The sequence below is a fragment of the Nannospalax galili genome, unplaced genomic scaffold (assembly GCF_000622305.1).
Source record: "Nannospalax galili isolate Female #2095 unplaced genomic scaffold, S.galili_v1.0 scaffold252, whole genome shotgun sequence".
Taxonomy (NCBI): Eukaryota; Metazoa; Chordata; class Mammalia; order Rodentia; family Spalacidae; genus Nannospalax; species Nannospalax galili.
In genome coordinates this window covers 77,460-90,526 of record NW_008333886.1, presented here as the reverse complement: position 1 = coordinate 90,526, position 13,067 = coordinate 77,460, and the positions used below count along the sequence as shown (strand labels likewise).

The following is a 13,067-nucleotide window of genomic DNA, read 5'->3' as shown; positions in this document are numbered from 1 at the left end:
TAAACCTTGGGCATTTTGACTGCAGAAATGTTATTCTTAAATATCGTTTATTTTCCTTTTTGTTTGGTTACTTCAAACTTTATATAATACACTGCTTCACAAACCTTGTTAAAAATAAACTGTTCAAGCTATATTTATTATGTATCTGACCATGAGTTTCCATTTAAACACCCCATAAATCAAAGACTGTGGGTAATCACTGAAGTGAGGACATCTCTTGGGTGTATTTCCTGTGGTTTGAAAGCATCCTTAGAAGCAGTTTGACGATGTGATACCTCTTGACTCAAACTGTGTTATCAATAAGCATGTTGGCTTCAGGTTCTGGAATCTGCAGTTGTGTTTGAACAATTGATTCATTCATGCAACAAGTGTTCATTTAGTGGGTGCTACGTACAAGACTCGTCCCCCAGCATGGGGTACAGCACTGATGAGTCAGTTCATGCCCTGGGCATCTTTGGTTCTAGTAGGGGAGAGAGAAAAATCAAGGAATGGGTATCTACAAAATAAAGTTTTTACAGTAAGTTAGATGTGGAAATGGTACTTAATCAAAAAGGATGTTTCCTTTAAAAGCACCTGGAAACAGGTTTGAATAATGTAACGAGACGTGGCTAATTCTGGGGTAAAAGACAAACGTGAACTTTCTACTTTTCTAAGTAAAACTGAACCCAGTGTATACTAGAAGATAAGACAACTTTTCTGATTCAGTTCTAAAGAGATCTCACAGAGCAAACCATTCTAAACATACTATTGTTCTCTGAACTTCCTCTTGGTCTTACTTAATCTTACTGATTTCTAGATTTATTTTTCAAAATATCTGACTAGTTGAAATCTCCATGCCAGTTACAGTGTTTCTTTTTTAAATCTCCAAGGTAATAATGAAGCACGGTGCCAACTCTGCCCAGTGTACCAGAACACTGATGCCTGGCATGCTTCCCTCTAACCCAAGGCAGTGGAGTGCACCCTGCCCTTCGCTCCACTCACTCTCAGAAAGTGACCTGGGCACTGGGAGACTCACACTCAGCAAGCCACATAAATGCCACTGTGGAGCCAAAGGCAGTGTGACAAAGGGAGGAATAGATAGCCACAGAATACTTTGTGATGCCACCTACATACCTTAGTGTTTGCATTTTATACAAATTAAAGTTGGCCATGAGCCATTGTGAGATGATAGTGTGGATTCATCTTCTAAGTGTGGGGAGAATCGAGTCTATTAACATGCATATTTCATGATGCTTATTACTGTAGCTCTAGGAATGCACGTATATACGTACACTTGTGCATGTACAGGTAGAGGCCAGTTGTCTACTCTGGGTGTCCTTCTTCAGGAGTCACCCAGATTGTTGGTCAGACAGGGTCTCTCACTGGGACCTGGGGCTCCCCAGTAAGGCGAGACTGGCTTGTCTGGCCAGTGAAACCCATGAATGTACCTGTCTCTACCTCCTCCACAGCACTGGGATTACAAACACACCCCGCTCATACCTGGCTTACTTTATATAGTCTGGACATCAAACTCCAGTCTTCTGCTTGTTTTGCAGATGCTTCACCAACTGAGCTAGATACATACACGTTTCATTGTTTTGAAAGTAGTAATTTTGTCTGAAAGACTTTCATTGCTTTTGTTTTGAAAAGTGAAAATGAGCTACTACATAGTAAGTATGCTTTATTTTAGGGAGCCTGGAATAAGAGGTGCGTGTTGCTCATCTTCTATGTTCACTCCCTAGGAACATATGTGATGACAGTCACTGCTATTGACGCAGATGATCCAAACGCCTTGAACGGGATGTTGAGGTACAGAATCCTGTCTCAGGCTCCCAGCACCCCTTCACCCAACATGTTTACAATCAACAATGAGACTGGGGATATCATCACAGTGGCAGCTGGACTAGATCGAGAGGTAAGCCAACCAAAACTGCATTTGAGTTTGTGTTCAGTCTTTTAAAAAACAAAAAATTAAGAGTGTTTTGCCTACAAGTATGTCACATGTGGTGTGCAATGCCCAGAGCCTGAGAGGCCAGACGAGGGTGTCAGACCCCCCAGAACTGGAGTTACAAACAGTTATTAGCTGCCATGTGGGTGTTAGGGTTAGGGATAGTAACACCTGGGTCCTGTGGAAGAACTGCAAGTGTTCTCTTAACTACTGAGCCATCTCTTAAGCTCCTGTGTTTGGTCTTAAAGGTGAAAAGTATCACCTATTTTTTAACTCCAGACAGTGATATATTCAGACTCTTATTCACATGCTAATTTTCATTCTTCAGTCAGTTGTAGGATTTTCCCCAGAACTTTATATTGTAGATGATGTGTGCGTCCTTTAGAAATGAATGTCAGTCTCAGCAGTATTTATCATGAGAATTGACTAAGTCAAGCCAATACTCTTTAGGATCTATGTTTAGAATTGTTAGACTTTCTCTATTTTTTTCTTTACAGTCAAAAGTTTTCATGGGTCTCTAAGTTAGACATCATGGTCAAATAATGTGTGCCTAAATACATGTTTATGAGACTACAAATAACACATATGTGATTGGATGTTCAAAGTACCTGGGAACTGCTCTAATAAAAGGAGAATGTCTTTTATTAGAAGTTACTCCTTAACCTAAGATGGTGCACTTCACAAATTTGACCTCTAGAAGCTGCCTTGATTCTCTGTTGACCACTTGAACTTGGTGAGGTAGAGAACCCTACTTGTGGAATAATATTTTGTTGAAAGTACAGCATCGAAGGCATAAACACCATCACAGAGTTTCGAGGTTTGAGACAGAATGCACTAAATGGTAAAGTTCCAGTGGATAGGGTAGTCCTGAGTCCCTCTGCACCTTGCTGCTGTGGTCCCATCCGAAGGGGTCTTTTGCACCTTTCTTTCTAGATGTTGAACCTCCTGCTTGCTTCAAATTCTGCTCATATCTTTTCCTGAAAGTCGAGCCCTACAGAACCTTCTACATCCTTTCTCTCTTCTGGTTCTTGACCATTTTCTTTCAGCTTCTCAAGGTCATTATTTTGACCGTCCATAGTCATATTCTGAGTGTATCATCAAACTGCCAACTCCTAGAGATGAATGCAGGGTGCCTGTAACCCAGGAGGTATGTGAGGGCGGAGGCGGGAGGATCACTGGTGCTCACTGGCTACCAGCCAAGCTTCAGGTTCAGTGAGAGAGACTGTCTCTAAATGATAAGGTGGAAAGTGATAGAGCAGGACACACAGCATCCTCCTCTGGCCTCCACACACACATACACAGTCATATGCATCTGTACATACCAAAAAAAAGTTCGTATTCAGAACTCATGTCTTTTCCCTTTCCCATTATAGTATGAAAACAGTATTCTTTAAAAATATTTCATTTATTATTTTTATTTTATATGTACAAGTGTATTGCCTGCATGTGTATAAGTGCACCCATGTCGTGCAGTGCCCACAGAGGTCAGAAAGGGCATCAGATCCCCTGGAACTGGAGTTACAGACAGTGATTAGCTGCCATGTGGATACTGGGAATCAAATCCGGGTCCTCAGCAAGAACAGCCAGTGCTCTTAACCACTGAGTCATCTCTCCAGCCCTGAAATAGTATTCTTACATACCAACAAACTCAGCATGAATGCCATACTTTGTATGAAATTACAGAGTATTGTTCAGTATTCTCTGTTTCAAATGTGAGGTCACCTGTGTACACGTAGATGTTTCTGGAGTCCCAATCCTAATGGTTTTCCTTCCATTCATGCTGCCCCTGTGAGATCCAGAAACGGTTTCTCTTGGTAATGCTCCTCTCCTGTTTATTCTAGCAGTTTTATGGCAAGAAAGAGGCCTCGAGAATTAAAGGCAGTTTTCCTAACGCAGACCAAACCTGCTAAAAATCAGAGACTATATTTAGCCTGCAGGGTAAAAGCTGTAAGCGGGGCGTAATTGAGGTTAAGCATACCCTGCAGTTCAGGGGAGCCCCCACCACCCCTTGATAACACTAATACAGGAATGGAAGAGAAGCCATGGGGTCGGGGTTAGATACAGTGTGAGGAGTCACTTCTTGATACTGGAATTATTAAAAATCAACAGTGAGTTACCAGAGGAAATTATGGAAAGCCTTCCTTTTTATGAAAGTCATTTCACTAAGAAAAAAAAATAGCTATCTTGGATGGTTTATGATAATTCTGCCTGAGGCTGGGGAGAAATTACTTGGACTTTTTATGCAGGCTTGAAATTCCTTTATTTCTGTTAAAACTCACATTTTCCTTTTTGTCGAAAGTAATTTTTGCTATCGTTGTCTCAGGATATATGACACCTCGCCTTTAAGTGATGGAACCTCTAATCATTGAAATTCTTGCCCAGAGTCACCTTTTAATTTTTCTTTAATCTGCAGGTTAAAAAAACATCTATTTGTTACATTCTCCAGACATAAATCTGCCCTCCCTCCCCAGCTCTTGTTCCATCCTTGGTTTTTCTATGCCTGCCTGAATTCAGGTTAAAAAAACATCTATTTGTTACATTCTCCAGACATAAATCTGCCCTCCCTCCCCAGCTCTTGTTCCATCCTTGGTTTTTCTATGCATGCCTGAATTCTTGTTACATAACTGTGTGTGACTCTTTCTGACCTCTTCCAGCCTTTTGTCTTCGTGGCTGCCCTGTGCCCTTTTTGGACAGAATGCCTGTCTTACTTCTGTCATTGCTGTGGCAAAATACCTGACAAGAAGCAACCTAATAAAGGAAGGGTTTATTTTGGCTCACGGTTCAGAGGTGGCGGCAGGCAGCAGGAGGCTGCTGGTCAGGGTACATCCCCAGGCAGGAAACAGAGCATAAATAGGAAATGGGACCAGGCTATAAAGCCTTAAGTCCCACCTCCAGTGACCTCCTTCCTCCAACAAGGCTCTACCCCTCAAGGACCCACACCTTAAACCAGCTGGGGACTTATGAGCCTCTTGGGGGCACTTGACATTTGAACCACAACTTGACCAATGGCTTGCTTCTTTACCAGGTTTGAAGTTCTACTTGTTATGGGCTGGTTGATCATCATTAATCTATGGCCTCAGTTTCCACATCTGTAAACAGGGACAGTACTATTAGCTGTTTGGTGGGCTGCTTGGAAGGATAATGCAGCACCGAAGTTGAAACGTCCCGTGAACATGGTGCCCATTTAATCTTGGCAGTTCTTCTTCCCCGTTGACCTCATAACTGGCAGCTCCTTCTGCTGACTGACGACCACCCCATACTTTTCCTTCACAGCATTATTTCTTTCTGGCATAGGAAGACCAATACTTGCTGTTTCCTAGGCCAAATAATCCTTTTATTTGTGGCCTCAACTCTTGTCTGACCTGATGTGTGGTCTCCTGTTTGCTGTTTGTTGTCATCTCCAGTTCTCCCTCCTCTGCAGCCTCCTTTGTAATCTGCAAACATTCTGGGGCTTACTGATGGTAAAATGGCTCATCACACCTCCTGGGGTGAGGGCAGAACTCTTTATAACCTGTATCTCAGACCCTCTATGATTTTGACCTTAACACATTCATCATCTAAACCCTCCAGAATTCCTTGCCTCCCACTTTGAAATAAATGATGCTCCACCACCCATATGACCACATGCAATTAATTCTTGTACAATAGCTTTGTACTCAGATTATTTCCACTGAGCGTTCCTCTCCTGTCTCTACTAACCCAGCTGACCCTCACCGTCTGTAAGCTGGTCTCCAGTCTCTTCCCTGCACATGCTCAGTGTCTCTGCCCTCATCTCTGTCTACAGAGCTCATGCTGTATGGGTAGTATGCTGTGTCCTATTTTCAGCACTCATCCACCAGCTGTTCCTCATTTCTTTACCTTGAGCTGGAGCCATGAGATGTGCTCTGCAGCTCAGTGCCTGCCTTTGCCAAGGGCAGTCCTTCCCCACTGCCCCCCAATTCTGCCCACATCTGCCCCAAATCTGGCCTTCCTCCTGCTTCTTCCCTCACTCAAGACGCACACGTGCTATATATTTTTCTTTTCTTTGTTTTTGTTTTTTGCTTTTGAGATGAGGTTTTACCATGTTACCTAGGAGTTCTGGTAAACTCCTAGATTCAGGTATTCCTCCTTCCTCAGCCTCCCAAGTAGCTGTCGCTATAGGCACATACAGTCCAAATCCCTTGGTGAGCACTTAACACCGTAGACTGATAAATGTTACAGACTGTCAACTCAGGCTGGATCCAAGGCTTATCCATACCTAACAAGGCTGTACACCCGTGAGGTTCTCCTTACTGTCCTAAGCTTCAGTGCATGCCTCTGTAAAGTGAGGCTAAAAGTCTACCTGCTAGGGTTACTCTGAGGACTAAATAAAGTCTTGTGCACTGCTTAGCTCTGTGCTTGGTACACACAGCTCAGTGTAGATGTAGGACATTATTATTTACTGTCATCAAGCTCCTAGAGTGGTGTCTATGTGCAGTAAGCATGGGAAAAAATAGACTATAAATTTATAAGGTAAGTAGGACTTTCAGTCCCTTTTTAGAAGTGAGGTAACGAGAGGGAGTCAACAGTTACAAATTTGTCTTAATCCTCTGCTTCTCTGCGCTCTAGAGACGTTGTTTAGCCACCCACCTGCTGATCCCAACCACCAAGAGCAAGTGGATCATCTTCTAAGTCAAAGATAGTGGTGGATTTCTGGTTTTGTCAGTACCAGCTCCCCAGGCTCCCAAGGTCATGGTCTCATTGCTTTCACTACACACAGCTGTCCACTGAGCTCAGACTATCGTCATCAAGTCCTTCTCAGTTTCTCCCTTAATACCTCTGATGTCATCCTCCATCCAAGCTCTGAGGACTTGTTGAGATACCCCTGAAAAGCGCTCCTTACATTACCTCTTCCTATTCTTAGAGTAGCTGCATGGTACATTTGGTACTGGCATCCATGACCATCTGTCTCCAGCACTTAATGAAAACATAGCCATATCTGGTTTTGTTCTCTATAATATTCAAGTTAAGTCCTACATTGCTTGGCATCATGAAAGATTCAGAGGCTGGATGTCAAGTGAGTGACTGAACATTTTCACCTCTTCATTCACTGATATTCTAATTCAGTATTTTTTAAATGTGCTACATAGGGCTGGGAGATGGCTCAGTTGATAAATTGCCTACTGTACAATCTTGGGGACCTGAGTTTGGGTTCCCAGCTCTCACTTAAAAAGCTGGTCATAGTGGCATGCACCTGAGGCATCATCCCCTGAACTTACTAGCTGTGCCTGTCAGCGACCTCCAGGTTCATTGAGAGGCTAACTCAATAAACATAAATAGGTTAACGTGGAGAATGATGGAGGAACATATCCCAGTCACCCTTTGGCTTCCCCATGCATATATACAAACATGCATGCACACATACATGTACATACAAAAACATGTACACATGCATAACACACACACACACACACACACACACACACACACACACAAAGTGTGCTACATGTGTATAATGGCTTCGGTTGGTACCTGAAAAGAAATCTGTGGAAACAAGAGACTCTAAACTTTTTACATGCTTAGAGTCCATCAGGATCTAAGAATTACATTATCTTTATTCTTCATAGCTATATTTATGATAAGTGATATTAATTTCCATTTCACAGCACTTTTATTATAAATTAGGCTTTGAAAAGGGACTTAATGTCAAGATAAATAGGAAGTGACTCGTGGTATAGAAATGGAGGTATGGCAGATTTGGGAAGATTGTTTATGAATCACTGCAGTTTGGCCATAGTGATTTAGAGTATACTCACAGTATAAATGAATTACAACTATTCATATAAATAAGATGGCTTTTCCTTAACCTGAAATGATTTTTTTTTATAAGATAATGCAGGGCTGAAGGTTTTCCCTCCATTCATCCTTCCAACCACGAGATCATTGCTGGCTGGATTCCTCTGTGTTACTGGGCATTGTGCTGTGTCCCAGAGAGACACATGAGCAAGTCCAAAGTCCTGGGGGAGGGGTGTATGTGTGTCTCCTTAGTCTTAGTGTAAGCTCGCATGCATGCGCACACACGCGCGCGCACACACACACACACACACACACACACACACACTGAAGCCAGAATAAACATGTAAACTAGAAACAGTGATAGAGGTATATTGTAAGGACTGTCCTTGAAACCAAAACAATTCTACTTAAGGAATTTCAGAAGTCCTTGAAGAATTGACTTTCAAACCACACAGTTGTCAGGCTCAGAATGAGGAGCAGTGTTGTAGGCCAAGTTTTCTCAGCCAGGACACTACCAACATTTTGACCTAGCTCTTTGTTATGGATTCTGTCCTGTTCAGCAGGGTCCCTAGCCTTCCCCCATTGCATATCAGTGTATCCTTTCATCAAGAGGCACAGTCATCCTGACTGAGAATCACTGGTGTGGGCAGAAACACCACATGCTGTAGAATGGGTCATAAAGGCATTTGAAGATAAATACAAAAACTTGGCGTAAATGGATGAGAGCAGATAGTTTTGGTACAATGCATGAGTCACTGAGAGGGAGGAATTGGTAACAGAGAAGCCCAGAGCTTATGTCATCCAGAACAGGAAGTGAGGAAAAGATTTGGAGCAGAATCCCCTGAATCCTGTATGGAACGCTGAAGGTGGGAAGCCAGATTCCCAAAGATTCAAAATGTCACTCATCAGAGCCAGATACACAATTACTAAATTAGGCAAGGCACTCTAAATAGTCCCACTGCCGAAAACATAGGCTAACAAGTCTTCCTTACCAAATATAAGATCATTTTACCAATGGGGCATTTGAAAATGAGGGTTAGATTCTTCAAAGTGCAGATACTTTTGGATTTGAATAGACATTGTATTTTAGGAATAACAGTGTCTTTTTATTATTTTGTTGTCTATAATTTTTGAGAAAGGTTCTCAATCTGGAGCCCAACATAGCCTCAAACTCATTACATAGCTCAAACTGGCCTTGAATACATTATATAGTCCAGGTCTGTCTAGAACTCACAGCCATCCTCCTGTCTCAGCCTCTCAAGTCCTAGGATTGCAGGCATTCACAACTGCACCCCGGAAAATGTGCTTTTATTTTTTAGTGCTTCAAGATTTCAAAACCAGCTTGAAAAAATAGGAAATGTCAGGCTTAGCAATTGATCCAACATCTCATCTCAACACAAAACTGTATGTGTTGTGCTTATATAATTTTAAAGATTTTTAAGTAGAATAGACCTTAGAAAAGCACTGGGTCTCCACATTTTATATATATATAATATATATAATATTTTAATATGCTTAAAAAGTAAACTTTAATCATTTTCACATTTAAAAAGAACTATAACAGCTTACAAAAATGGCATTTCATAAATCAGAATTTTCCGTATTTTTCAGCTGGGAAGCTGAACAAAATGCTCAGCCACATTTTCTCAGTAACCATGAAAGCAGTAAACTGAAGGGACATTCTTGCTTGAAAGTGAAATCACTGAGGAACCCTACAGCCACTTAGGACTGTTGTGAAATCCTAAAATGGTTCAACCTGCACTGTTCACTTGCATGTTTTTTTTTTAATTCAAAAAATATGGTATATTCTTTTTTGAGGGACAAATAAAGGAACTAAAATAAAGGGCAACTAGAGATTGGCATTTTCTAGGACAATTTCAAACCTCATGGGCGAGGCTGGCCTTCCACCTCGCCTTCTTTTCTTGCCCTTCCCTCTAATGACTACATCAAAAGCTACAATTTGTGCCTCTTCTCTCCAAGCTGCAGGGATCCCTTACGAATGACCATTCATAATGTCAGCTATATATAGAACCAGGGAAAACCGCACTTTGCAGTGACAGTTGTTTTCTTTTGTATGAAGAAGTGAGTTTTGTTGTTCTGAACAGTTTAACATTTAGGAAGATGCTCCTTTTATCTGTGCCAATTTCCTCAGACTTCAAATGGCGTTAGCCACTGCTTTTGGTTTTCCTCTTATAAAAATGTTGTCAGCTGCTACTGTAGATTTCAGCAGTAATCTCAAGACTTTCTCTAATGTGCATTATGGCTTAATTTAGCTCCCTGTTAAAGTATCTAATCTGTAATTTGCAAGTAGTGGATGCTTCCCTGATTAAAAAAAAATCACCTACATGTACATGTGTATATATCTATACCCATAATTGGGTTGTGCTCAAACAACACTGTTAGTGTTATATATAACCACTAATCCACTTAATATGCAATTATTAACAAAGACTCTATCTCCTGTACCGTTTTGAATAGTAAGTACTTATGAGGAATGGGAGAAATATTGGAATTGGGGAAATATTGTTATCGACCGATGATAATAGAAACGTTTGTAAAAATGTAGAGTGTATAGAAAATCAATATATTAAGTGAAAGCTATGCATGCTTTTATTCTCCCATTTCTTGGCATCTTCTTTGTCTTTAGTATCCTAAACTGTTTTGAAATTAGCATGTGAGGAACCAAAGGCTTGAGTGCTTGCTTGCTCACAGTCTTGTAGCACCAGGGAAAGGTTGAGACCATGTGGAGGTTTCAGCTCAGCTGTGAGCCTCACACATCTGCAATGTGTTCCTTTTTGAGAGTCAGAGTGAATAGACACAGCTACATCTCCCTAGACAAGTGCCAGACCTGTGCTTCCTAAGTTAAAGTAAATTCTACTTGAGAAATTTCAAGTAATGATAATCAGAATGGCTGATGCCCTGTCCTCCGAGGAAAACAGAGAGCCATTTACAGAAGTGCTGCGTCTTCCTGAGGAATTAGTTTCATTTAACTTGTTATCTTTATGTCTTTTTAGAAAGTGCAACAGTACACGTTGATCATTCAAGCCACAGACATGGAAGGCAATCCCACATATGGCCTTTCAAACACAGCCACGGCGGTCATCACGGTGACAGATGTCAATGACAATCCTCCGGAGTTTACTGCCATGACGGTAAGTACAACTTGTCGCTCAAAGAGCTCCAGCTCCATGGCCCATTTTTAAGAGAGTTTGTTATGAATAGTAAGTGCATTTAGAATTGGAACTTGCTTAACCCAATAGTTGAATGGCCGCTGACTTGGGGTTTCTATCACTGGGGCTTTGAAACAAGCGTCCAAATAATTTGCTTCCTCTTCATCTCCAAGTTCATTGCTAAAGAAGTTAAAATATGCTGACTGGAACAAATGTCTTGTGGAGACTTGGTGTGGTGATAACAAAATTCTTAAGATGTTCAGGTGCCTAAACTGCATGACTGATTTGTGCTACTTTTCCACCATATAATTACTTAGATCCCAAATAAATTTCCTATGCACAGATTTTTTTCCCTGAACCCCATATTAATCACTCAGATCATTCACAGGTGGATGCTAATGTTAATATTAACAAAACCATAACATGTAAAAACAAAAAATTACCAGTGGCTGAAAAATGTTCCTATATTTTTAAAGTCAGACATAAACAGGGTGATTACCTGTGTTACTGATCTCCTTGTTTAGTGTAGATCATAAAGATTTAACAGGGCAGTAAAATTAGGGCAGAATGGGCATCAGGCAGCTCAATCTTCAGTGGTCCAGGCTGAGCCTCTGACTGGGGTTTGTCTTTCTTGTAGTTCTATGGCGAAGTCCCTGAGAACAGAGTGGATGTTATAGTAGCCAATCTAACTGTGACTGACAAAGACCAGCCACACACGCCAGCCTGGAATGCAGTATACAGAATCAGCAGTGGAGACCCTACGGGGAGGTTTGCCATTCAGACAGATCCAAACAGCAACGATGGACTTGTTACTGTGGTAAAAGTAAGTGTCACTGGGACCTCTGACCTCCAGCTGCTCAGTGGGGACAACTGTGTGTCGCTACCCATTATTTTACTGTTAAATTTTGAGACTCTTTTCTTTTAGACATCTCTGAGTCTAGCATTCCTAACTACTTAGTGGATTATATATTACTGTTTAATTGCTGTTGAGGTTGAGGCCAACATAAATTCCCTCCCATTATCACTGTAGGTAAAATCAGTTTGGACAGAGTTCCCAGTCTGAAGACAGGAAGGCCTCAGCAATGTTAAGTGAATACAGCTGAATACATCCTGAAGTTTTGGTTTTGGCTAGCCCGCACCAGGTTCAATCCCCAGTGCTAGGGGTTGGGGGGATGGGGGAGGGGGAGAATACAGTGTCTACTAGTCTCATGAAGTGTGGGCAGATAGTGAATGAATCAAAAGAAAAGCCACAGAAGTAAACTGGAATGAGTGAGCAGGAAAGCCTACATTTTATAAACGTTTTGCATCTACATGGCTATTTTTTTAAGTTTTTAAAAATATTTTATTCTTCCAATCCATGAGAATGGGAGGTCCCTCCATCTTCTGATGTCTTCCTCAATTTCTTTCTTTAAATATTTAAATTTTTCATTGTAGAGCTCTTTAATGTCTTTGGTCAGGTTTACTATGAGATTTTTTTTTTTTTTGCAGCTATTGTGAATGAGAATGTTTCCATGTGTGCTCTTTCTCTGATTGCTTGTTATTGGTGTATAGACAGGCTATAGACTTTCGTAGGTTAATTTTGTAACCTGCCACTTTACTGAATGTGTTAATAATTTCTAGGAGTTTTGGGGTAGAATTTTTGGTGTCCCTTAGATATAATATCATATCATCTGCAAAAAGGGATAATTTGAGCTCTTCTTTTCCAATTATTACTCCTTTAATTTCCTTCTCTTGTCTTACTGCTCTTGAAAGAGTTTCAAGTACTATGTTAAGGAGAAGTGGGGATAGTCGACAGCCTTGTCTGGTTCCTCATTTCAAAGGGAATGCTTCCAGTTTTTCTCCATTTAGAATGATGATGGCTGTGAGTTTGTTATATATGGCTTTAATTGTGTTGAGGCATGTTCCCTCCAGTCCAGTTCCCTCTAGGACTTGAAGATAAATGCATGTTGAATGTTGTCAAAGGGCTTCTCTGCATCTATTGAGATGACCATGTGGTTCTTGTCTCTGAGTCCATTTATACGATTTATGACGTTTATTGACTTACGTATATTGAACCATCCCTGCATCTCTGGGATAAAGCTGACTTGATCATGGTGGATGATCTTTTTGATGTGTGTCTGTATGCAGTTTGCAAGTATCTTGTTGAGAATTTTTGCATCTATATTCATTAAGGATATGGTTCTATAGATTTCTTTTTTGGTTGTATCTTTACTTGG

At 41.0% G+C, this 13,067-nt stretch overlaps 1 protein-coding gene across 1 annotated transcript in view; it reads left to right on the top strand.

Annotated features, from left to right (window-relative positions):
• The window catches only part of Cdh2 (cadherin 2), a 237,014-nt gene that overhangs the window by 180,538 nt on the left and 43,409 nt on the right, over positions 1–13,067 (top strand). The window contains exons 7-9 of the mRNA XM_008828833.3: positions 1,722–1,894; positions 10,696–10,833; positions 11,489–11,674. Of these exons, the coding sequence (XP_008827055.1) occupies positions 1,722–1,894; positions 10,696–10,833; positions 11,489–11,674 (497 nt within the window). The remainder of the gene's footprint in view (positions 1–1,721; positions 1,895–10,695; positions 10,834–11,488; positions 11,675–13,067) is intronic.